The 24,362-nt window shown below is 48.7% G+C and overlaps 1 protein-coding gene across 1 annotated transcript; it reads right to left on the bottom strand.

Moving 5' to 3' along the window:
- Positions 1-7,374: 7,374 nt before the first annotated feature.
- On the bottom strand, positions 7,375-20,939 carry Ca6 (carbonic anhydrase 6). Its single transcript, XM_055615070.1, has 7 exons — positions 20,858-20,939; positions 15,327-15,475; positions 14,628-14,720; positions 11,067-11,136; positions 9,987-10,144; positions 8,024-8,147; positions 7,375-7,550 (listed from the first exon to the last, which is right to left on the bottom strand). Exons 1-7 carry the CDS (start codon positions 20,937-20,939, stop codon positions 7,375-7,377), a joined length of 852 nt encoding a protein of 283 aa, XP_055471045.1.
- Between the last annotated feature and the right edge of the window lie 3,423 nt (positions 20,940-24,362).

The following is a 24,362-nucleotide window of genomic DNA, read 5'->3' as shown; positions in this document are numbered from 1 at the left end:
AACATACAGCGGTCAGAGCCAGGTGTGAACACACACCCCACGCCTGCTCCTGCCAACAGATGCCCGGACCTCGAATCTGACCCCTGCTGAGGTGTGCGCACCACCTGTCTTGGTCCGGCTGGTCTGTTATTAGGGATTCCTCCACACGGTTGCGGGGACACGCTCACTAGTGCTCCCCGCTTCCGCTCCCCCAGCCGGTCTACAGGAGTCCACGCATATTTTCTCTCTCTGCCCTAAGCTCCCAAAGTCTCAGCCCTAACTCGTCACTACTCTTAAAGATCCTTTTATCTCTGATTGGTTTGCATTCTGCTCTTAAGTAAAAATACCTATCTTAAAATTGTGCTGTAAACCCTTATCTAATTTGCTTCTTGGGCATGATTTTTAAAACCTAAGTTCAGCCCCTGCTTAGGACGTATGTACATGTATGTGCATATATGCTTATAACTCCAATTCAGCTCCATGTGTATACGTGTAAATTAAATGCAACTCACTTAAAGATAAATCACAGATGTTTTTAAATACCTGCCATGTGACTCCAGCACCTAAGGATGACCATGTGGTAAGAATCAATATTTATAAAACTTCTTAATCATAATTAACTGTTTATTATTTCAGCTCCTTTTTAGACTAAGAAACCAACAAGCCTCGTTTTAAATTGGTTTGGCCTTTTCAGATTTAAAATATATGTCTAACTACTTACCCCTTTGCTAGTTCTTGGATGCTGTTTCTCCCTCAGCCAGTTGCCTGTGCTCTGGGGCCAACTCCAGGTTTTCCGGCCAATGGATTTGGTATATTACAAATTCAAATTGTTAAAATTGTCAAAACAATTTTAAAATTGTTTTGTACTGTCCCACTGTGTTGCTGACTCTAAAAATGTATTAACTCTAGAGACATTCTATCATTTACGATGTTGGAGCTTGCTTCCTGTGCTCTATCTTTACTCTCAACAGCTTTAAAAATCACTGCCTTAAACATGCTTAGCCTTGTTTCCCGAGTATGGTAATGTTATTAATCCGATAATATAGCCTTAGACTTTTATAATGCTGTGGACTTTTGCTAAACTAAATCATACAGGAAACTGTTAATGCTCTATAGTGCTCTAGCATAAAAAGATTAAAAGATTCCTAGTATCTTTATGGACTATGTTAATGATTTTTAAAAAAATTTTTTCTTCACAATTTATTCATTATGAATCCTGATTGAAGCCCCCTCCCCCAATTTCCCCCAGTCCCACCCTTTCTCCCTCTTCCCCCCATCCCCTTCCCCTAGTCCAGTGAAAGGGGGAGTTCTCCACCATTGCCATCTGCCCATAGCTTGTTAAGTCTCATCAGGACTGCCTGGATCCTCTTCCTCCATGGCCTGGCAAGGCTGCATCATCAGGGGCGAGTGATCAAAGAGCAGTTGAAGAGTTTTAAGTTAGCCTGGGTATAACTCCATTTTAGAATAGAGAGCCATCTTGACTGAGAGCTGAACTCAGGTACCAGGAAATATCACAGAATGTACACTTGGCAGACAACAAAACTCTCCTAGGAACAGCCTCCAGGAAATATCACAGAATAAATACTTCGTAGAAAATAGAGACAATCTCCCTGACAATAATCAATGGGAATCGGCTGGGAAAATTCTCCCCAATGTTTCAGATATAGTTTAGAAGAATAGCAATTGGGATCATATGCCTTAGGCAATTGTGATTATGTGCCTCAGAGAAGGTCACCTCGCCCCTCAACTTTTACCTAATCCTATAATGTCAAGGCATATGCCCCCTCCCACCGCTTGCTGTCATGGAAACCCCCTGCTCACAGACTTTTCCTTTAAAAACCCTGCTCACTCAGGGCTGCTCACTCAGGGCTTGGGTCCCACTTCTCTACTACTGCATCAGTGAGACTTGGGTCCCAAGTTCAATTGCTCTCTTAATAAACCTCTCTTGCTTTTGCATCGAGTCATCTCCTGGTGGTCTCTGAGGGTCCCGTGAACCTGGCATTACACAGTCAACTGAGTTCATGATAAAAGCAGCCCCTGCTCCCCTCACTCAGAGATCCACATGGAGACTGCCAATCGGCCACATCTGAGCGGTGCTCTAGGTCCTCTCCATGCATGGTCCTCTGTTGGTGCATCAGTCTCTGCCGGACACCTTGGGCTCAGATCCTTTAGCTTTGTTGTTGTCCTTGTGGGGCTCCTGTCCTCTCCATGTCCCTCTATTTCCACTCCTCTTTTCTTCCATAAGACTCCCTGTGCTCTGCCCAAAGTTTGGCCGTGGGTCTCTGCTTCAATCCCCTGTTAGGTCCATCCTTTCAGAGGACCCTCTATGGTAGCCTCCCATCCTCTTTCCTGTCTTCCACCACTTCTGCTGTCTATCCTGTCGGCCACTCTGAAGGAGATCTAAGGCTCCAACTTAACAGGGAGCACCTGCATCAGCAACACCTGATGGCTGGTTTGAAATATCCCACCACAGCTTCTAACAAGGTGTGAATAGCCACCATGTTGATTTTGGGATGAAGAGGATGGAACCATGGCTTCACCACCATCTTGACTAAGGGTAGTTATATGACTGGCAGCCAAACAGTAACTAAAAACAAGCAAAGATTGTCTATTTAGATCTATTTCCTATAGACGCAATCTCACTGCCATCTTAACTAAAGGGCTGAGGATGGTCCCTGAACCCCCACACAGGAGCTGGAAAAAATGATTCTTAAAGTCTTTAAAGCCCGAGAGGAGCCTCCCCAATGAGCTCAGCTAGAGCAAAGAACTGTGCTCCAGGCCCAGACCTTGGTTGCTGACCAGAAGGTAACTCATGACCGTCTATAAGGGGATCTGATGCCCTCTTGTGGCATGCAGGTGTACATGCAGATAGAGCACTCCTGCGTTTAAAAAACACAATTAACAAAAGAGTTGCTATGATCATGGTGTTTTAGCACAGCAATAGTAACCCTAAGACACACGGAAAACAAATGTAGCCGACTCTGAGGCTCCCGGGGACTGAGTTTGGATGGCAAATATAGGACAGGCACACAATTTCCCCTTGTTTGCTAATTTGTAGAATAATCCTATCCCCTGACAGCTTGCAAAATTGGCCAATGAGGTGGCTATTTCCCCGCCTTCTCAATCCCACCCCCTCTTCTTGTGAGGCGATTATGCATACTTGTTTTGTTTGGGGTTTTTGTTTGTTTGTTTGTTTGTTTTGGAGATAGTTTCTTTTTCTTTTCAGGTGCTATTTATTTCCTGTGACAGTCACAAAGCTGTTATGTCACAGGGGTGAGTATGGACGGTGCTCATCCCGGGTGCAGAGCTCGGGCCCGGCCGTAAGGGGGCGTCTCCGCCCCTATCCAGGTGAAGTCGGACTTGAGGGGCTCACTCGTCTCTGTCTCAGTAAGCTTGTTCACAGCGGGGACGCCAAGGGCCCAGCCAGCGGCAAAGACCGCATACTCAAGGGCTGAGGATCCTCCCAGAAGGTGTAATGGTGAATGATGGCCCCGCTGGGGCCTCCCTGCTGCTGGTGCTGCTGGGCTTCAAACTCACAGAGATCTGGTTTCTGCCTCCTGAGTGCTGGGATTAAAGGTGTGCCTACCATACTCAGACCCCAATGTCTTTCTGACATGATGTTAATGACCTTTTCCATTTGTTGAAAAGACTGGAGGTAACGTGGCTCAGTGGGTAAAGATGCTGATATCCAAGACTGAGAGCTGAGTTAGAGCGCCAAGCCTGCATGGTAGAACCTGGCTCCCATAACGTGTCCTCCTACCTCCACCTGCTGTGGTGTGAACATGCTTGCACACCTGCCCATACCCAAATAAATAGTGAAAAAAAAAAAAACTTTTTAAAATTTGTGCAACACTTTGTTTCCTGCCAGACATAATAGTGCACTGACAGAGCCAAGACAGAAGGATTAATCGTCCAATGCCAGCCCTATAACAAGGTGCAAAAAGTGAGACCCCCAAAAACTTACAAACATACAAAACCATAAATGAAAGAGAGAAGGAAAGGGCAAAGAATCTTTTTTTTTTTTTTTCTAATGTCAGTCTCTGAAATACACTTCCTTCTGTGGCTGGAGAGATGGCTCAGGGGTGAGGAGCACTGACTGCTCTTCCCGAGGACCAGGTTCAAGTCTCAGCACCCATGTGGCAGCTCACAACTGTCTGTAACTCCAGTTCCACAGGATCTGGACACAGACATGCATGCAGGCAAAACGCCAATGCACACAAAAAATAAATCTTGAGAGACAAAGCAAAAAGAAATGCACTTCCCCCTGTAATCTCCATATCCTTATCTTTGTCCCTCAGAATAGGACAAAGAAGGGTTATTCAAAGTGGCACAAGGGGCTGGAGAGATGGTTCAGTGGTTAGGGTCATTTGTGGCTCTTGCAGAGAACACAGTTTGATTCCCAGCACCCACAAGGCTGCTTACAACCCTGTGTAACTCCAGTTTCAGGGGGAGTCCCTGCCCTTGTCTGGAGTTTTTTGGGCACTACACACACATTATACATAGACACATTAGGCAAAACACTCTTACATATAAACATAGAGATAAATCCCAATTTAAAAAAAAATAAAGTGCTACAAAAGAATAGTAAAGAGGAATTTAAAAATGAAAAATTTCAAAATCACTTTATTAAATCTAAATGCTAAAAGGAAGTGTGGGCTGATTTATAACATAGATTGAAGTGAGTGATTTTTTTTTTTCGGTGCTGGAGATCAAACCCGGGGTCATAGCAAACTGTCTACCATGAGTTGCATCTCCAGCCCCGAAATTTAAGTGAATGATTGACAGGAGATTGTGGAAGGCTTGATTCCTTTGCACGTCTGGCCAAGTATGTTTCCATCGGTGACCTCTCACCCACATCCCTTCTCTTCCATCTGATGTAGCTCAATTCCTCTCATGATGGGAACTCCCTCTGGGTTAATGAGAGACTGCAGGCAGCAAAGAGACCCACATTCCAGGATGCTTTAGAAAAGGGGCGGGGTGAGCCCTCAGGGCCGGCATGTCATTTCCAATTCATTAACTGTGGTTTCCATTCCCGCTCTTCTTCCGTTTTAAACAGAGTGCACACTGCTCATCAACGTTTCTGGACTAAAAGTCTAGAACACATTCAATTAAAAAAAGAATTACCACATGCATGGTGGCACATGCTTTTAAATCTCCGTAGCCAGGCAGGTCTCTGAATTTAAGGCCAGCCTGGTCTACAGAGGGAGTTCTAGGATAGCCAGGGGTATGTACAGAAGCACTGTCATGTAGAGAGGCAGAGAGAGAGAGAATGTAAAGAATGATTACAGGTTTACAGACAGCCATGTCCTGCATGGCTCTTATGCCCAGTTCTCGAGACCTCTAAACACCACCAGGAATCGACTCCACTGCAAAACACATGCGGGTTTATTGAATACAAGCTTGAGCCTGGGTCACAAAACTTCCTGTGGAAGCAGGAGAGGAATATGGCAGGATGGTCTAGGGGAACAAGGTTTTTAAAGGGAAAAACCGCAAGCAGGGAGTTACATGCCTTGGTGTTACATGATCGGGTAAGGGAAATTGACTTTTGAAATGATTGGTTGACTTTAGGTGCCAAGACCATAATCGGTTCTGGCCAGGCCATCTGGGCCAGTTTCCTAGCAACTATATCTCTAATGGGCAGGAAAAGAATGCAGTAAGTCTAGTCCCTCTCCCCAGGTGGCTGGACATGTCTCCACCTGGCTGGCCTTTGGTCAGGCTTGTGCTTTAAACTTTAAACTAATACCCCCCAAAAAACCTAATTTTTAATTCTTTGGTCTCTCATGGCTCAGAGACCTGACTGGGACAACAAGAGAAGGAAGAAAGGACAGACACACTTTACAGGGAAACTGGGACCAGGTGAGTTGTACTCACTCTGATGGCATGCACCTACTACGCACAACCCAGAAATGTTTTATTACAGTGTAGCAGGAGGAGGTGACTAGTCTCCACAGTAGGAGGTCCCTGCAGGGAGCAGGAGGCTGCAGTGCTAGCTCTTACACATAAAATTGTTCACAAATGCTCAGTACTTACACACACTGCCAGCATTCGCATCTGACCCCAGGAAGGCTTTGTAATTCCTCTGACCCTCCCGTGGGGAAGCCTTTGTCCAGTGCCATGGGTTTGAGGCATTTGGCTCTTTAACATGGCTGTGCCCAAGTCAAACAACACACATTCACTCAGGACTTTATCCCTTCTTTACATATTCGCACAAGGATCTCTCAGCTCTCCTAAAGAAAGTGCCTGTCATGCAAGCATGAGGATCTGAGAGATCAACCTCAGGACCCATGTGAGAGCTGGGCGCTGTGGCATGCCACTGTGAACCTGGCACTAGTGGGATGGAGACAGACCAAGTCAGTGAGTTCCAGCTTCAGTGAGTAACCCATCTCAAACAAACAAATGAACAAATGAAAAAAGGAGAGCCAGGCATGAAGGTGCACGGCACTCAGGAGCAGAAGCCTGTGGACCTCTGTGAGTCTGAGGCCAGCCTGGTCTACATAGAAAATTCCAATCAAGATAGAGCTACACAGTGAGATCCGATCTCAAAAATAAATTAGTAAATAAATAAAATAAGATGAAGAGCAAGTAACCTAGTGTTGGCTTACACACACACACCATACACACACACACACACACATTTTAAAGAAAAGATTAGTTTTAAAAGATCAAACTTGGAAGTACCTTACAGAAACAGAGAATGCAGAGTGGCCAGACAGTTCCTCCCCATGTGTATATTTCGTGTGTGTGTGTGTGTGTGTGTGTGTGTGTGTGTGTGTGTGTGTTGCTGGGAAAACAAACCAGACCCTCGTACATATCCTAGCACCAAGTCACATCCCAATCCTGCGACCTGTGTGCTTTTCATTCCTTGGTTTCCCCTGTGTGATTTAGTCGATATGGTCAGTTGAAAATGGTCACATGGAAATGTCATTATCAGTTACTATTATCAACATGGATGAGATTCTGTAGAACTGTGCGATACTGTGGGTCATGCAACATGGCTGAGTTAGGCTGCTCGTGATTACACAGAAATCTGGGTCTCAAGGAAGAACAAAATGATATCTGTTCTCTGTACTTTTCTCACGACAGGGCACAATAATTGGACGTGAGGGAAGAGGCCCTCCTGATGTCCCTGGGAGGGGAGACAGTCACCCTGCACAGTGGGTGCAGAAGGAGGACCTCACGGACATGGAGGCCACTGATACCCGGGAGGGTCCTAGTGTGGTTGAGTACCTAGGACACATGTGCTCTTCTGAGGGTGAGGTGGAGAGTCTCCATGGAAAGAGCATTTGGATGTGGGATACAAACAGCAAATGATCTGTTGGTGTGTGCTGCAAGAATAGTTAAAAAAATAAAAATAGCAATTTTTAAAAGAACACTAAAAATTTTTATAAGGGAAAATCATGGCACGAAAAGATGGATCAGATCAGTGAATGAGTCTGAACACTCTTTGCTTAGCTTCTGTCTGAGTGAGCCCGTGACAGACGGCACTCTAGGCACAGGAACCTTCACACTCAGGGCTGTGAGTGTGGCATGGCAGGCATTGTCTGTACATCTGCTGTCACTTTCTGTCAAAACTATATTGGAAGACAGAACGACAAAATGAACCAGGAAGTAAAGGGGGGGTGAAAATGGGCCTGAATTTCTAGGTGGACGGGTAGAAGTGTGATTTGTAGAGTGGACCAGGAGTCCATTTGTCCTACAGAGAAGGGAGACACAGGCTCTTGGGAAATAATCTCCCTTGGGCTCAGCAAAGGTAACTCGAGCCTACACTCAGGAGAGTCTGTGGATTACCTGTCGCTTGGTTTCTCCCACCAAGTGTCAAGGTCAGGGAGACTACAAACCACGGTGTCTCCTCTGCTGCTCTCACTGGGGTGGGAGAAACGGATGTCCCCATCTTCCCCCACCCTGTCCATGTTGGCCTGGGTGAGTGTTCCTGCCTTGAGATGGCATTCCTTCCCTCACTATTGTGAGAAGAGACCAGGCAGAAGAGGGACGGTCACTGAGGTCCCAAACCCACACATAAGAAGTAAGAGTTGATGCCACTCACGTTCACCAGGTAAGCTTGGGAAATTGGCTTCCACCACTCTCTTGTTGAGGGGCTTGGTCTGGCGGTAACCATTTTGAAGGGTCTCGTTGTTGTGATTCATGACAGAATTCTCTATCTTCAGAGCCTGCAGATGGCAAAACGTGAATTATGCAGGGGGTGTGCCCTGGGAACGTAAACGCATTTAGCCAGTGACTGGAGAGAGGGCAGGAGCTGTGCAAGGCTGAGAGCACGTAAGAAAACCCCAATTCCAACAGTCTGAGTGGCCTGCCAGGTCTCACCCACCTGTCCTCCCATCCATCTTCCCATACATGCTGTCTGCTCTTCTTATATGAGTGTTAGGTTAATGGAACAAAAACAGTCAGTAACAGAAATACATTGTGGTAAGCTCAGTCTTTCTTTTTCTAAAAGCATATTCGGTCTACATCCTTGAGAAATGCTGCATGGATTCTGGATTCTCATTTATTTTTTTTCCCTCTAATATTCTGAGTCCCCACTGGGCAGTGGTAGTACATGCCTGTATTTCCAGCTCTTAAGAGGCAGAAACAGGCAGATCTCAATGGGTTCAAGGCCAGCCTGCTCTACAGAGCAAGTTCCAGGACAGACAGACAGACAGAGCTATACAGAGAAACTCTGCCCCCCCCCCCAAAAAAAAGATTCTGAATCCCCTGCTTGCTTGCTTTCTCTCTCTTTGTGGCTAACTCTGGATCTAATGATATTTATTTTGTTTTAATATTAGACAGCATCCTAACTCCTTTCCCTGGCTAGTCTGGAACTCGGTATATAGACTAGGCTGACCTCCACCAAGCTGCACCTGGCTCTGCCTCCAGGTGCGAGAACTAAAGCCATGCACCATGCACCGGCTCATCCCTCCTGGAACTTGAGACTTCTGCTAGATCTGTCTGTTCTACCCTTCTTCTCTTTGCTACCTTGCACATTTCCACCTGCATTCCGCTTTGTGCCATGGTTAGACTATTTTCCTACATCTGTCTCCAATTTACCGATTGTCTCTTGAATTCAGTCTAACATGCTGTTTTAAGCTCATTCATTCAATTGTTAACTGTGGTTAGTAACTCCCATCCCACCAAGCAGGTAGTGGTGGTGTACACCTTTAATCCCAGCACTTGGAAGGCAGAGGCAGGTGGATCTCTATGAGGTCAAGGCCAGCCTGGTCTACAAAGCAAGTCCAGGACAGCCAGGGATACACAGAGAAACCCTGACTTGAAAAACCAAAATAATAATAATAATGATTTAAAAATTAAATTAAATTTTAAAAGACTGAATATAAATCTGTGTTTTGACATGACAAAGGGCAGAAGCAGTCCTTGGCTTAAGATGCACAGGATGCTAGAATGTAAGCTGAGCAGGGACCTAGGACAGGGCTTGACCATGCCTGCTTGAGAACATCTGTCTTCACCACGCAGCCCCTCCTTCTTCCACATGGCTCCGACTGGAGACCTTTCATCGCAGCAAACCAAAGCTCCTTGCATCAGCTGGGGCCTCTCACACTCCATCCTGCCTCAGTGGCTGAAAGTCACCCACAGTTCCATTCCAGCTACATAGCATTTTCTTAACTAGTGGTTGATGTGGGAGGGCCCAGCCCACTGTGGGTGGCCCTGTGCCTGCGCTGGTGGTCCTGGGAGCTATAAGAAATGAGGCTGGAGAAGGTACAAGGATCAAGCCAGTGAGAAGCACCCCTCCATGGCCTCTGCATCAGCTCTTGCCTCCAGTCCCTGCCCTGTTTGAGGCCCTGTCCTGACTTCCTTCAATCATGAACTGCAATATGGAAGTGTAAGGGACATAAACCCTTTCCTCCCCAAGTTCCTTTGGTCGTGGTGTTCCATCACAGCAGAAACCTAACTGACGCAGTATCAGGCCTGCATGTGAGGGGCAGAAGTGAATCAGGTGGGCTCCTGGGAGTGTCCTTGTCTCCCAGGCATCCGGGAGGCTTTGATGAAGTGGTTACCTGAATGAGGGAGATCTTGCTGGACTCTCGAAACACAAACCACTTGACATTCTCTGTGCAGGGGGGAGTGGTGAGCGAGCCTTGGTAGGTGTAATAGTGCCGGGTGTCTCGAGGCAACATGTTCAGAATGTTAACGTTTCTCAGGGTTGTGGTTTGTCCTAAGAGAAAAGAGACAGGGAATGGAGAAGAAAGCTCTGCTGCCCCAGGAGGCACAGCTCAGGCTCTGCCTCAGGATACAGGATGTTCAGGTCCCCTGACCTAGGCTGCCCCCAGTTTACTGCCCTGTGGCTGGGTGAGGAGCAGAGAGCTGGGCCTGGTGGTGCACACGTGTAATCCCAGCACGTGGGAGAGGGAGGCCGGAAGCTGCCCATGACGTCAAAGCCAGCCGGGCTTTAAAGTACCTTCCAGAAGCCAGAGAGATGACTGGGTGGCTCAGAGCATGGACTGCTCTCCCAGAGCCCCTAGTGCCGCTCTCAGCACCCATGTCAGGTGACGTGTGACTGCCTGTGACTCCAGCTCCCAGGATCAGAGCTACCGCTACAGGCGTTTGTGGGACACGCAGCCTGTTAAATGGGAGCTGGGATCCAGACTCTGGTCATCTTCACCTGCCATACAGAATCTGTTTCAAATTTTACCTTTAATTGTTATGTTTCAAGTATTTTGTGTGTATGTATGTACACTGTACACACACCTGGTGCCCAAAGAGGTGAGAAAGGGGCTTCAGATCCCCTGAAACATGAGTTACAGGCAGCTGTGAGCCACTGTGTAGGTGCTGGGACTCAAACCTGGGTCTTCTACAAGAGCAGCAAATCTCTTAACAACTGAGCATGACAGCCATGACCTCTGTGTATACGTGAGCACACAAACACACACCCATACACACTAATAACATCAAAATCCACACTCAGGAGCTGGAGAGGACAATGGACAAGAGCTTATGCACAGGTTTCTCAGAAGTATGTCTGCCTGCTAAAGCTGCAAGGAGGAGGGTCCTCAGCCAGAGAGACCCAGCCTTCCTCAGAAGGGCTGTGCCCTCCCTACTCAGCCCACGCTCAGTCCTCTCCTGTGGGCATTCCTTACCTGGATACTGGACGCTGGCCAACTCAGAAATGAAGGGGTCGTAGTAAGTATTTGCACCATAATCCTGAATCTGCGGAGAAGCACAGAGCACTCAGGACAGGGGAGAACATGGCGCACCACCCCACATCAGCTGCTTGCTCACCCAACGGGGATGCTAAGCAGAAAGCAAGGAGGCAGTGTGGGCCAGGTGTGCTAAGGGACGAGCTGACTGTTCCTTGCTACCAACTGCCTGGGTCTGTCCTTAGGACCTCTGACAGACAAGATGTCCCAGGAAAAACAGCTCCTGTGGCCCCATTGCTGGAACACTCTTCTCCATGACTGATTTCATTGACTAATTTTAACTGTGTATCTATGTGTGTACCATCTGCATGCAGTGCCCATGGAGCCCAGAAGAGGGCACCAGACCACTGGACCTGGAGTCACAGTGGCTTGTGAGCTTTCATGTGGGTGCTTGGAACTGAACTCCGTTCCTCTGCAAGAGCAGCAAGGGATCTTAACCACTGAGCCATCTCTCCAGACCTGATTTTTTTCAGTTAGTATTTATTAGTATTAGTATTAGTAGGCTTATCCGATATTATATGCCTAATATCCACTTATAAGTGAGTATATACCATGTGTGTCTTTCTGCTTCTGGGTTACATCACTCAGGATGCTCTTTTCTAGATCCATCTAGATCCATGCATATTTCATGATTTTCTTGTTTTTAATAGCTAAGTAGTATACCATTGTGTAAATGTACCACAATTTTGGTATCCATTCCTCAGTTGAGGGCGATTTTTTTTATTATTAATTTAAAGAACAAAGTAAAAGTTGGTTTTAGCTTGGTTTGGTTTTAGTCTTTAGAGACAAAGTTTCTCTGTGTAGCCCTTGCTGTACTGGAACTCACTATGTAGCCCAGGCTGACCTCAAACTTAAAAGTGGTGCCTCCCTCTGCCTCCCAGTGCTGGGATTAAAGGTGTACACCTCCACCACCGGGCTTGACTTTGGTGTGTGTTTGTTTGATTTTTTTATTAATTACAATGTATTCATTTTTTTTAATCCCAGCTGTAGCCCCCTTCCTCGTACCCTAGACAAGGTCTCATTGTGTGGCTTGGGCTGCTCTAGAACTCCTGGCCTAGACCATGCTGGCCTCAGGCTTGAAACAATCTGCTTCTGCTTCCTGAGTGCGGGGTTAAAGTTTCGAACCTCCATGGCAGATTACTCAAGTCCATTCTGTTGATTTTTCTCCTTCATACAGATTATGGGCGGTAGTCATGTTATTCTCCTTATTTCTTCCATTATTACTGTGTGTTTGCACAATACAGAGGCACATGACTGTGGCATGCATGTATAGAAGTCAGAGGACATCTCTGAAGAATTGGTTCTCTCTTCACATCTTTATGTGGCTTCCAGGGATTGAATTAGGTTGCCAAATTTACACGGCAATCTGCTTTACCCACCAAGCTATCTCACACACACTTACTTCTGTCTTTTAACTGTGTGTGTGCGCGCGCGTGTGCGCACATATACATGTGCCAGCATGCCTGGCTTTTCACACGGTTGCTGGGGATCAAACTCGGATCCTCCCGTTTGCACAGAAAGCACTCTGCTGACTGAGCTCGCTCTCCATCCCTGCATCTCCCTATTTCTTTGCATGGGAAACTTTTGGTTGAAATATGGATATGCTAGATAATTTGTGGAAGCAAATCTGGATTCTGATCATTTCAAATCGTCCTGGGGTGTTTTCCTGTCTGTCTGTATGTCTGTACACTTGTTTAGATGCTTGCCTGTCTCCAATATGTAGAAAATGCCCCCAGCAGCACAAAGCAGTTAGTGTCTCTGCTAAGCTTGATATTCTTACATTTTAATTTTTTTTTTTGAGACAAGGTTTCTTGGTATAGCCTTGGCTGTCCTGGACTCGCTGTGTAGACTAGGATGGCCCCCAACTCAGAGATCCCTCTGCCTCTGCCTCCAGAGTGCGAGGATTAAAGATGTGAGCCATCACTGCTTGGCTCTTAAATGTCACTTCTCTTGTTTAGGCTGGATTCCTAGACACAGTTGTAGATATATGGTCCCAGGGAATTGGATGGAGGTTGTGTTCAAACCCCTTTCTAAGACACTGTACATCTGGGAAGCTCAGCACACACTCCTGTATCCCTGCCACTTCACCCGTCATTGTCACCAGGGTCTCCCAGTGAAGACCTGACTGGCCGCTGTCAGCATTGCTGGACTGTGACTGTGGATGGACTGTTCTGTCTGAGTTCTCTGACTTTTCTGACCACATGATCACATTTGTTTACTTCACTGAAAGGGGTCCTGGGCTTGGGGACTTGACTTCCACCCCACACCCAGTCCACTCTGCTGCCCAGGTGGAACAGCTCCTGGTTTTTCCTGACCAACCTGACCCTGAAGACACTTCCTGGCTGACCACAGTAGAGGCAGGAACCAGGACAGCTCTGGGGGAAGTCCTCTGGGACTCATGTGTACTGGAAATTCTACCTACTTTTGTGAATAAATATCTTAATTCATTGCTTGCCTCCAGCCCATGTTGAAATGATGAGAGGTGGTTGCCTGGTTTTGGTTGTTTTTTTATCTTGCTTTGCTGTGTTTTGTTTGTGACCAGATCTCACTGTCTAGCCCAGGCTGACTTAGAAGCTTTGCTCCTCTGCCTCAGCCTCCTCAGTGCTAGGTTTACAGATTTGCACCACCACAACCATCTTTGTGTTTTCTGTTTTGAGATACTTTGCAAACAACTGGGTATTTCATTTTGCTTGTAAATGTATCCGCTTTTATATTAAGTTAATGAGAATTAGATTCCAAACTACTTTGAATATATTTTTAAGATTTATTTATTTTTGTTTTATATGTATAGGAGTTTTGTCTGCATGTGTGTCTAACATGCAAACCTGATGCCCTCAGAGGCCAAAAGAAGACATTCCATCTCCTGGAGCTAATTGTAAACTGCCATGTGAGTGCCGATTCTGGAACCTCGGTCCTCAGGAAGAGCAGCCAGGACTCTTAATCACTGAGGCCACTCTCCACCAATTCTTTTCTGGTTTGGGTTGGGTTAATTTTTTTTTTTTTTTTTTTTGAGACACAGTTTCTCCATGTAGCCTTAGCTCTCCTGAGTTCACTTTTTAGACCAAGCTGGCTTCAACCTCGCAGCGATCTGCCTGCCTCTGCCTCCCTGAGTGCTGGGATCACAGGTCTGGGCCCCAGAGCCCAGCTTCCTATCTATTTCTGATCACCAATGCCTATGAGCATCGTGTGGACTTTCTGAGAGTGCAGCACTGTGGTCTTTGACCGGCTGCACTGGAGGCTTCACCTGGCCATTAGACCAGCTTGTAACCAGTCAACACCTCTGGGAATCCAGGTCTCTTAGTCATTACCCAGGGTCCCATGGTTCATAACACAGAAGGGCTTATGAAAAGGTCAACCCTGTCCTGAGGTAGCTTTCCCAGGAATTTGAGCTTAGGGAGGGATGGAGAGAGATAATGAAGACAGCATGTCATTTGTCATTCAGACTGCATACCTCATTTGGACATGAGGGCATGCAGATACACATGTGTGGTCCCAGCCTACCTCAACAGAGACCGCCAGTACAGCCAAACCGTCAGGTCGATCCTTGGCATTCTCAAAGCTGTTATAATTCTTATTGAAGTGAACAATGTGAATCTGTGAGTGAGAAAAAGCAGGTCAAATGGCAGCTCATCTGTGCTTCAGGCTTTTAAGGGAGAAGGAAAAGAATGTTCCCACTGACGTCTCAGCCTATCTCACACAGCGCCGCCCTCTCCCCTTCAGCCACAGGGTGGCTGAGCCATCACTACTGCGCGGAATCATCTTGGCTCTTCTAGTAGGAAAGGCAGAGCTGGAGAGGCGGCCCGGGTGGTAAAGCACTTGCTGTGAGAGCATGAGGACCTGAGTTCAGTCCCCAGCACCCCCAAAGGAAAACTGGGCAAGAAGTGCCTGCCCGTAATAGGATCCCTGGGGTTCCTTGGCCAGCCAGGCTAGCTGGTCAGTGAGATCCAGACTCAGACAACCTATCTCAAAAAATATAGAGATGCACATACACACACACACATATATATGTACGAATAATTGGAGTGTGATTGAGGAAGACAGTGTCAACCCCTGGTATCCACACATAGCACCCATACACGCATGCACACTCACATACATGTGCGCATACATGATACCTGTATAACACAAACACATCCTCATAAAAAGAGAAGTGACTATGGAGCTTGAAGGAAAGGGGACCCAGTTATGGTCATCACAAACCTCTATCGCACGTCTGATCCCGTCAAAGGTGTGTTCAGAGCCACTCATTCCTGAGGACCCTCCGCCCCAGTGAAAGTGCATCTGCTGAGCTATGTACGTCGTGCCGTCGGAGTCTGTCAGGTGCATGCTGTGGGGCAGGGAGATCTCCACTGCAGGAGAGAACATGGCACAGGGACTCAGATTTTCCTGTAGCAGCTCCCTGCTCATCTCCCACCCCCACCCAAGGCAACACAAGGTGCTATGATGGATCAGATGCTGTCCCCAGAGGCAAGGAGGAAGTGGTCCACAGGACAGAGAACAGGCCAAGATGGTTGGTTCTGGACACCTCTCTGTCCAGAACCAACAGGGCAGGAGCAGGACCCCAGCACAGAAGATCTGGCTTGTTGGTCCTATGAAATGGGAACGCTCAGAGAAAAAATATTGCCCAAAGTACATGTGTATACTACCAGTACTTGGAGGCTGAGGCAGAAGGATTGCTTCTTTGAGGCATGGCTTCCTGGCTTTCCCCATGCATCTCTTAGGTAGCCACAGAAATGCCAGCTCTGCCAGCCCATGCTGGGCTCCAGCACTCCTGTTTTGTGGACTGGGAAGCTGGCCCAGGGAAGGGGAAGACTCAGTGTGACAAAGGCCAGGGCAGCACTGGGCCGAGAACCCAGTACCTACATCCCCATCTGTAACCACACATCATGGTGTGGCTCAGCTTGTCCTCAGCAGACAAGAAACCAAGTTACACAGCAGCCGGGACTGTGCCAGCTCTTGCTTGGCTTAGGAGTTAATGTGACTGAGATTCTCACACTGAAATATGAGGCTTTTGTCAGAGGGAAAATGAATGATCCTCCTGCTACATGCCCTCCGGACTGCCTACAGTGAAGTTACTTGAGTCAAATGACCGCAGATAGTCATCTCACTGGCTCTGGCTCTTGGAATGAGCTAAGCAAGAATAAACCTGGTGAGCAACACCAAAGAGTGACGAGAAGAAGATGCTAAGGTGTGGTCGGCATGGTGGCACATGCTTGTAATCTCAGCACTTGGGAAGTAGAGATGGAATGATCAGAATTTCACTAGCTGCATCTGCAGTTGGTGGCTAGCCTGGGCTCCATGAGACCATGATTGAAAACAAACAAAAGATGTGATTTAAGAGCTGAGAATATAGTTCAGTTCCTGAGAGTCCAGTCACACAGGCACAAGGCCTAGGTCTCCAGCATAGGATGAAAGGAATGTTCTTGATGTGTGTCTACAACCCAGCACTAAGGACACTGAGGCAGGAGGATCATGAGTTGTGGGCTAGCCTTCGCTACAAAGTGAGACCCTGGTGTCAAAAACAAAATATCTGGGCCAGCCAGATGGCTCAGCAGATCAAGGAGCCTGACCTTTAAGCCTGGCAACTTGACTTCAGGCTCTGTGTCTGTGCAGACACACATGCCACACACCTGCTGTAACAGTGAAGAAAGAACTTTTCAAAGGCTCTGATTTGGGACTATGAAAGCAACACCTGCTCTCAGGGTCTTCTGAGTTAAAGTCACCCAAACGGCTACGGGGTCACTGAGATGACTCAGTGGCAGAGACGCTTGCTGGCAAGCCTGAAGACCTGAGTTTGCTTCCCAAATCCCACAGGGAGGCTGGAGGAGAGGCCCCGATCTCTACACCTGGGGAGTGTCACAAGTGCGATGCCTCTCTCCCCTCTCTTTCTTTCTCTGTTTCTCCAATTTGAAAGTTTTTAAAGGTGGCTGTGGATGCACATTGTTTTCTTAAAGTGCAAACTTTCACACCCGAGACATGACTCTTTTGTCTGAAGGACTTGTGGTAGATGAACATGACATGCTAACCCAGCCTTGAAGGCAAGGAGGCCCCTCTGTAGATCACACGCTTCGTATTGAGAGCCTCAAAATCTATGTTCTCCAGAAGAGAAAAGACTTTCAAGGAGGAAGTTGCTGAGTCAGCTCAGCTGGAGTGGGAAGAGCCAGGAACCTGGACCCCACAGAGCTTCTGAATGATCTTTGCCCTGCTCTTTGTCACACAGGAACAACAGGAGAGGTTCCAAGAATTACCTGCTCCCTGCAGGCAGCTTCTGGGACACAGGCTGTCTCTGTCCTGGCTTCCCACTGACAGGCCTACCTGCTCAGGCAGCTTGGAAAGGAACTGTCCTTTTGAGTTTGTGGCTGTGCTGCAGAAAAGCCCAGGAACAAATCTCTGTTCCCAAATCCACTTGCTAAAGTTTCCAGAATCTGGAAATGGATTCTCTTTCTGAGTGTTTCCTCCCTCTGTGAGGAGTGACACTTTAACCAGTGTCTCCATGGACAACAGGCATGTGAACATTTGCTGCGCTCAGATGACCATCACCAGGGCTGAGGTAGAGTGCTTTCCCAGCATGCACTGAGCCTGGGTTTGGTCCTCCACCCTATGTAAACTGTTCACAGCAGCACACTGCCATGAGCCCAGAACTCAGGAAGCATAAGTGGAAAGGTCAGGAGCTCAGGATCACACTCGGCTGAGGCCAGCTGGGGTTGTCTTCAAAAGAAGGAATGTTGACAAGTAGACACAGCCCTCCCTAGGATGGCCTAGCATGTACAGGGGCGTAGGTCTCTGTGCATGCTTCTCCTGGCACGCATGCGTACTACCTGCTTTCTGTGAAGACTGCCAGGCCCACCAGCACCCCTTACCTGTGTGTCCGTTGTTACTCATGGAGAACTCCAGCCCCTCCTCCCCGTAGTTGACCAGGTCCAGCGGCAGCAAGGACCGGTTGAAGTTTATATTCCTGCTGTTGAAGTCAACGGGCGACTGCCTCTGGCCCCCGCAGGTAGAGTACTTCTCAGGCCACTCATCTTCTGCTGGCCATTCCGCTGCAACAGGAGAAAGCTGAGCCCCGACCTGCCCAGCTGAGCCTCCTCTGAGGTTTCTTACCAGGCCGGGGTCAGGGTTTTCTGGGTAGGAAGACCTACAGGGCAGCCATCTGGAAACAGAAGCGGGGCTTCCAGAAGGCAGGCCCGGAGAGTTCTAAACTAAGCCCAGGACTCGGGGTGTGGCAGTGCTGCTCCTGTCTTCCTTTGTGGCTACCAGCACGAAGACCCCGAGCTTGTGATTCGTGTCCAGGGGTCTCCTGCAGGGGAGCTGGCCCTCTCCCATGCAGGAGTCACAGCACATGAATGTCCTGTTGGGAGCCTGGGTATAAAATAACCTCTGACCTCATTTTCAGAGAGTGTTGTTTCCCTTTCCAAACCCTGGGCTTGGGCCCTCAGCTGCCCCTGCTGCTGCTGGAACCTTCCCCAAACAGCAGCTTGCTTCTAGCTCCAGCCCCTTCTTTGGGTTCACAGGGAGTCAAAGGCCCCCTAGGTGACAACCCATGACTACAGGGCACCTGAAGAAGCACCATGTTAAAAGGGGGGTACAGACCTGTAGCCACAGCACTAGAGAGGTAGAGGCAGGAGGATCACAAGTACAAGGTCATCTGCAGCTACACAACAAGTTCAAGGCCAGCCTGGGCCACATTAGATCCTGTGTTTGAAAACAACACAAGAGCAGTAGAACAAAGTTGGACATATCTATAGTTCCAGCTTCTCAGGAGGGGGAGGTGACAGGACTTGTTGCTGTTGTTTTGCTTTTGTTCTTGTTTTTTGTTGTTGCTCTTAGAGGCAGGATAGTCTATTGAACCCAGGAGTGAACTTGTTTTGTTTTTGAGACAACTTAGTATGTAGTCTTAACTGGCCTTGAACTCACAGCAGTCCTCCTGTCTTAGTCGTTTGGGTGTTGGGATTACAGGTTTGTGGTACTAGCTATAACAGATAGCAGAGGTTCAAGGCCACCCTGGGCAATAGTGAGATTCTTTCTTTAAAAAAGAAAGAACAACCTGTCAGTGGTGGCAAAAGCCTTTGATCCTAGCACTTGGGAGGCAGAGGTAGGTGGATCTCTGAGTTCAAGGCCAGCCTGGTCTACAGGACAGCCAAAGCTACACAGAGAAAGCCTGTCTCAAAGACAGAAAAAGAAAGGAGAGAAAGAGGGCAGAGGGAGGGAGGGAGGGAGGGAGGAAAGGAAGGAAGGAAGGCTGGAAAGTTCATCTTTTAGTAGATGGTTAAACATCCTGGGGACAGTAATGCTGGTCAGTCACTGCAGACCACAGAGTCCCCACAGCGCTGAGGGGTTTTGTTAAGCCGTTTGTTTTAGTTTGGTTTTGGGTTTTGAGACAGGGTCTCTCTTCATAGTACTGGCTGTCCTTGAACCCACTAGGTAAATCAGGCTGGGCTTGAACTCACAGAGTTCCACCTGCCTCTGCCTCCTAAGTACTAGGATTTAGGGCATGTGTCACCATGCCCAGCTCTGTTCAGCCCTTTGCAATTGAGGAGCCTTCGTGGTCTTCATGGGTAGCTTTCCTTCATGGGAAGCTTTCAGGGAGCACATAGCTTGTTCTAGGAATGGTGCTCAGGCTGTTTGCAATCAACAGAAAAGTTGATTATTTTCTCATCCTAGTCAACAATTCAAACCAATTTTAAGACAATTCTTTCTTAGAGGCAAGAAGCCAAGATCAGGGGTGAGGCTTGTGGCACAGCTGTTTTTATGTCCAGATGCTTTGGGGCTGGGTCTTACAGGTATTGGGAAGGAGACAGGGGCAGAGGTCAACAGTGCAGCTTGGGTAGCATTCCCAAGGCTGGGCTGCAGTCCTAGATGAGAAAAGCATTTACAAAAGGCACCCTGTTCTCCAGGCCCTCGTGGGACAGCATGGGAGAGAGACCTTCCGTCTGGGAATCTCCGGTACCATAAGGAAGACAAGGATCTGCCATCCGAATCCTCCATCTTCCCTCACCTCTGATCCATGGCCAGTTAGGCTGCTGGATGTCACTGAGAAGCCCTGATCTTCCCAGGCTGTTGTGGGCACCTTCTCTGAATAGGATGATTGAGGGGCTGCCCTCTGAGCCTCCACAATGTCCCTGACTGTCATCTTGACTTAGGACTCACGGTCCACTCTGAATGTGGGTCCCTGGGGAGCAGGGAGGCCATGCAGAGCAAGCTTTCTCCTGTGTCACTCTGGCCTCCTGCACCACCCAGCAGCCTCCAGCCTCCCCCAGGCACAACCACCCCCAGCCTGGTCCTGTGAAGATACAAGTGGGAAGATTCCTAAGTTCCCCTTAAGAAGTCGCACTGGTCATAAGGACAGCGGGTTCTGATGGAGGCAAGGCATCCTGGGTGAACTGCAGTGGACACATTTCTGAGGAGGAAGCTGTCTGTGGTCCAGCAGTGTCTATGAGGCCACAGGTATCCCTTGTAGACAATTTGTCACATAGTCCCCTTAGCCCAGCTTCACAGTCAGAAGTAGGTTCACGAAGAAACCTACTGGGTAGAACAGCTTTTAAAGCTGCCAAGGGAAGCTGGGCTAAGGCAGGGGAATGTTGTCTCCTCTTCTCCATCAGGGTTTCAAGTCTACTTGTTCATTCAGAGATAGCAATACACATGAGAACCCACAAGGAGCAGGCAGACCCCAGCAGAGACCCATGCCAGTGCAGGTGGCTGCCTTGTCACTCCATCCTGATGTGGCGGCTTACCTGCGTAGCTCCACTCACTGTCGGCCTGGATGCCCAGGAAGAACAGGGTCGCCACAGTCGCTACGGTCGCCACAGCCCTCATGGCAGATGCAGTAGCCCTGAATGCAGGACAGACTCTGGGCTGCACTTCTTTTAAAAGCTGAGAAACTGTAAATAACAATTTGCCAGGTCCAGCTGGCTGATCCGCCCTTGCTGCACCCAAAAACAATCACACCCTCCCCACAATGGCCCTTCTGACTTGGTGCCATGTGCACAGGCCTTGCCTCCTCCCTGGGCATTACCATAGCCAATTAGCCCAGGTCTTGTTGTTCACCCTCTCTGGACACTCAGTCCAGAGGCCACACAGTGCAGCCATTGTGGACCTTGAGTGATGGGTGAGCTGTAGGGATGTGAAGAGCCTGAGGCACAGTGCACCTGGAAACAGGGGCTTCCTGATCTTGGCATTATTTCCTCTGCCCTTTCTCCTGGCAGCTGAGGTGAGTCACCAGGATCTTGCCAGATTCAAGTTGGTATTTCCTGCATGTCCTGGAGCAGACATATGAACATCCCCGATGGGGGCTGGAAAGATGGCTCAGCAGTTAAGAACACTGGCTGCTCTTCCAGAGAACCCAAATTCAATTCCCAGCACTGACATAGCAGATCACAGCTGTCTGTAACTCCAGTTCTAGGGTATCCTACACCCTCATACAGACATATATACATTCAGGCAAAACACCAATGCATGTGGTATAAAAATAAATACACTTAAAAAAGAATCCCTGTTGGGTCAGGGTTGACCCTCCATTCCACCCATACACACCCCACGGCCCAGACACACACAGCCCGTGCACTTGGTACCTGGGAACATAGTCTGGTACCCTAGTTTTAGGTAAGAAATGGAGAAGCCTCAGATGGAGGCAGAGATACTTTTCTCCAGCCCTTGACCTTGAAGCCTGGCTCTTGAACTACATCTGTGTGTACACATGCCTTGGGGCCACTGAGAAAGAGGAGGTGGAGGAGGAGATGCAGGAAGGGGAGAGGGTGGAAGAAGTGAGGGAGGGGAAAGATGGAGAAGGTGAAGAAGGGGGAGAAGGGGAGGAGGAGGAGGAAGGGGAAGAAAAGGGAGAGGAGGGGAAGGAGCCCTTATGGCTGCTGACAAGCCAGCTTTGTCCATGCCCTTGAGAGAGGCAAGGGTGTAGGGCAGGCAGGGATCCTGGAGGGCACCAGCCAGGCTGGTCAGATGCCAACACTTGATCTGCTCTGACAAATGGAGAATGCCCTCACCAGCTTCCTTTATCTCCCTGCTCACTTGTCCCCAGTCTGAGATGCTGGACTGGCAAAATGGAAGCTTGTAGTCAAATCAAGTGTACGAGAGGGGGTGGATTGTCATGCCTCAGAGGGCTCCCTGCTGCCGTCTGATCAGGGACCATCCATTGCTGTGAAGATCCCACTGAAATCCCAGACCCATAAAGCTCAAAGAGCCTCAGAGGACACAGTTACCCAACTTCTTTGTGCCTTCGTTTCCCCATCTTCAATAGGAGCTTGTGACGGTCTTGTCACACACACAGACACACACAGAGGAATTCAGCACTCTATATGTGCAGGCTCAGAGCTTGTCTTGATGCATGGTGACTGGCATTGTTTAATTCTCACTTCTGATGAGGAAGTCACTGACCTTTGTCACCCGGTTAGTGAGGGACCAGAGGATACAAAGCACTTTCTCTGCAGCTCATGGAGTTCCTCCAAACTCAGAGTCCACTGCTGTCACAGCTAAGGAGGGCTTGCCTGGTCTGCTGAGCCCCTGAACCTGCAGAAAGGTCCACCTTGAGCCCCATCTCTGCAGAAGAGTTCAATAGATATCATCACAGTTGGGAGATTGAGGCAGGAAAACTGAGGTGAGTTTAAGACGAGACGACTGCCAGGAGTTTGAAGCCAGCTTAGGCTACAGAATAAAGTCCTGTGGAGAGGGGAGAGGGTATGGGGAGCTAGAGAGATAGCCCAGGAGTCAAGATGGAATGCTGTTCTTGCAGAGGACAGGTCCCAGCTCCCACATCAGGAAGATCACAACCACCTAAAACTCCAGAACCAGGGGATCTGACACTCAGCTGCCCTGTGTACCAGTACTGGAACGCACACATGCTCACATGTGCCCAGGCACACATATAAACAATAAAAAGAAAAAGAAATAAAAGTGCTATTGATGATGATGTAGCTCAGTTGGTAGAGTGCTTGCCCAGCATGCACAGGTGCCTGGCTTCACCCCCACCGTCACACGAACTTGGTGTGGTAGCCTATGGCCATACTTCCAGCACTCAGAAGTTCAAAATCATCCTTGGCTTTATATTGAGTTTGAGGTCGGCCTGGACGACATGAGACACTGTCTGTATAACAAAGAAAAGCAACATCCCACCAACTCTAGATAAGACAGCACCTTGTTGCAAGCTGAGTGAAAGACATGAAACTGAGCCAGGGTCTTACTGCTCGGCCCAGGCTGGCCCTGAACTCAGAGATCTGCTGCCTCAGCCTGCAGAGCCCTGGGTCTAAGGCAGGCAGCTCTTCCTCGGGAAGCTGCACCGGGAAAGAGTGTGTAGCTGAGGGGCAGGAGGCAGCTGACCTAGGGAGGCTGCGAGGGTGATGTGAGAGGAGGTGGATCGCAGGGAATCAGGGCAACAGGGGCCTTGGAAGGGCAAGGTGCTGCCGGGAAGGAAGGCGCAGAGGAGAGGACAGTGTTCTGAGGCACGAGGGCTCCAGGAAGTGGCCAAGTGGATCCAGGTCACTCCCAGCAGCTCCCAGCCCCATCTCCCATGGGGCTCTGCAACCCTGAGGTTAGCACTTGGGATCCATGACAGACAGCCTGGTGCTTCTGTGACCCTTGAGACTCCTCGCACGCTGCACAAGGCAACAGTGATTGAGTGTGTAACTTCAAGGCCCACAGCCACCACCATCTACCAGCTCTGCTGGCCACCCCCACGTGTGCACAGACGTCATGCTGCACACCCCCACGTGGGCAGAGAGGCCATGCTGCCCACGCCCTCTGAGCACAGAGGCCATGCCGCCCACACTACGCACAGCTGGCAATGCTGACACCTGTGTTAAAGGAGCAATTAAATTAATAAAGGGAGGCGATCAGATCAGCTCCTGAACTCCAAGAGCCACCTGCTAACGAGGGCACGTGACTAGATGTGGGGGTCCCCTCCCTCTTCCAGATGGCACAGCCCCGATGACATACTCAGCACTGAATAAGGTAATGGCAATTTTGTTGCCCAATTCCTGACTCGTGTCTTCTTTGACCCTAAAATTTTCCATCCACCAACTCTGAAGAGGTGATATCTTGCTTCCTGTGTCTGTTGGTCACGCACTGCGCCTGTGCACGTGTGTGCGGGTGCCTGTGTCCAAGCCCATGTCCATATGTAGATTCCTTCTGCCCTCATCTGCCTGCCTCACCCCAGTTTATTGGAGCTTATTTTTGTTCTAACCTCCTGTTTCCCACTGCTCATGATTTGATTAACAGCTTGAGAGGAGCTGA

The sequence above is a fragment of the Psammomys obesus genome, unplaced genomic scaffold, assembly GCF_907164565.1.
Source record: "Psammomys obesus unplaced genomic scaffold, mPsaObe1.curated_primary_1811, whole genome shotgun sequence".
In the NCBI taxonomy this organism is placed as follows: Eukaryota; Metazoa; Chordata; class Mammalia; order Rodentia; family Muridae; genus Psammomys; species Psammomys obesus.
Note: the sequence above shows the minus strand (reverse complement) of the source record. Positions and strands in the feature narration are given on the sequence as shown.

Bases quoted from the DNA above. Each gene is read 5' to 3' on its own strand.
- Ca6 (XM_055615070.1), bottom strand. From the start codon at position 20,939: ATGAGGGCTGTGGCGACCGTAGCGACTGTGGCGACCCTGTTCTTCCTG. The intron at 14,721-15,326 runs GTTTGTGATGAC...TCTCACTCACAG, and splicing joins GGATCAGACGTGCGATAGAG to ATTCACATTGTTCACTTCAA. The intron at 7,551-8,023 runs GTGAGTGGCATC...CTTCCAATATAG, and splicing joins CCCAAGCTTACCTGGTGAAC to TTTTGACAGAAAGTGACAGC.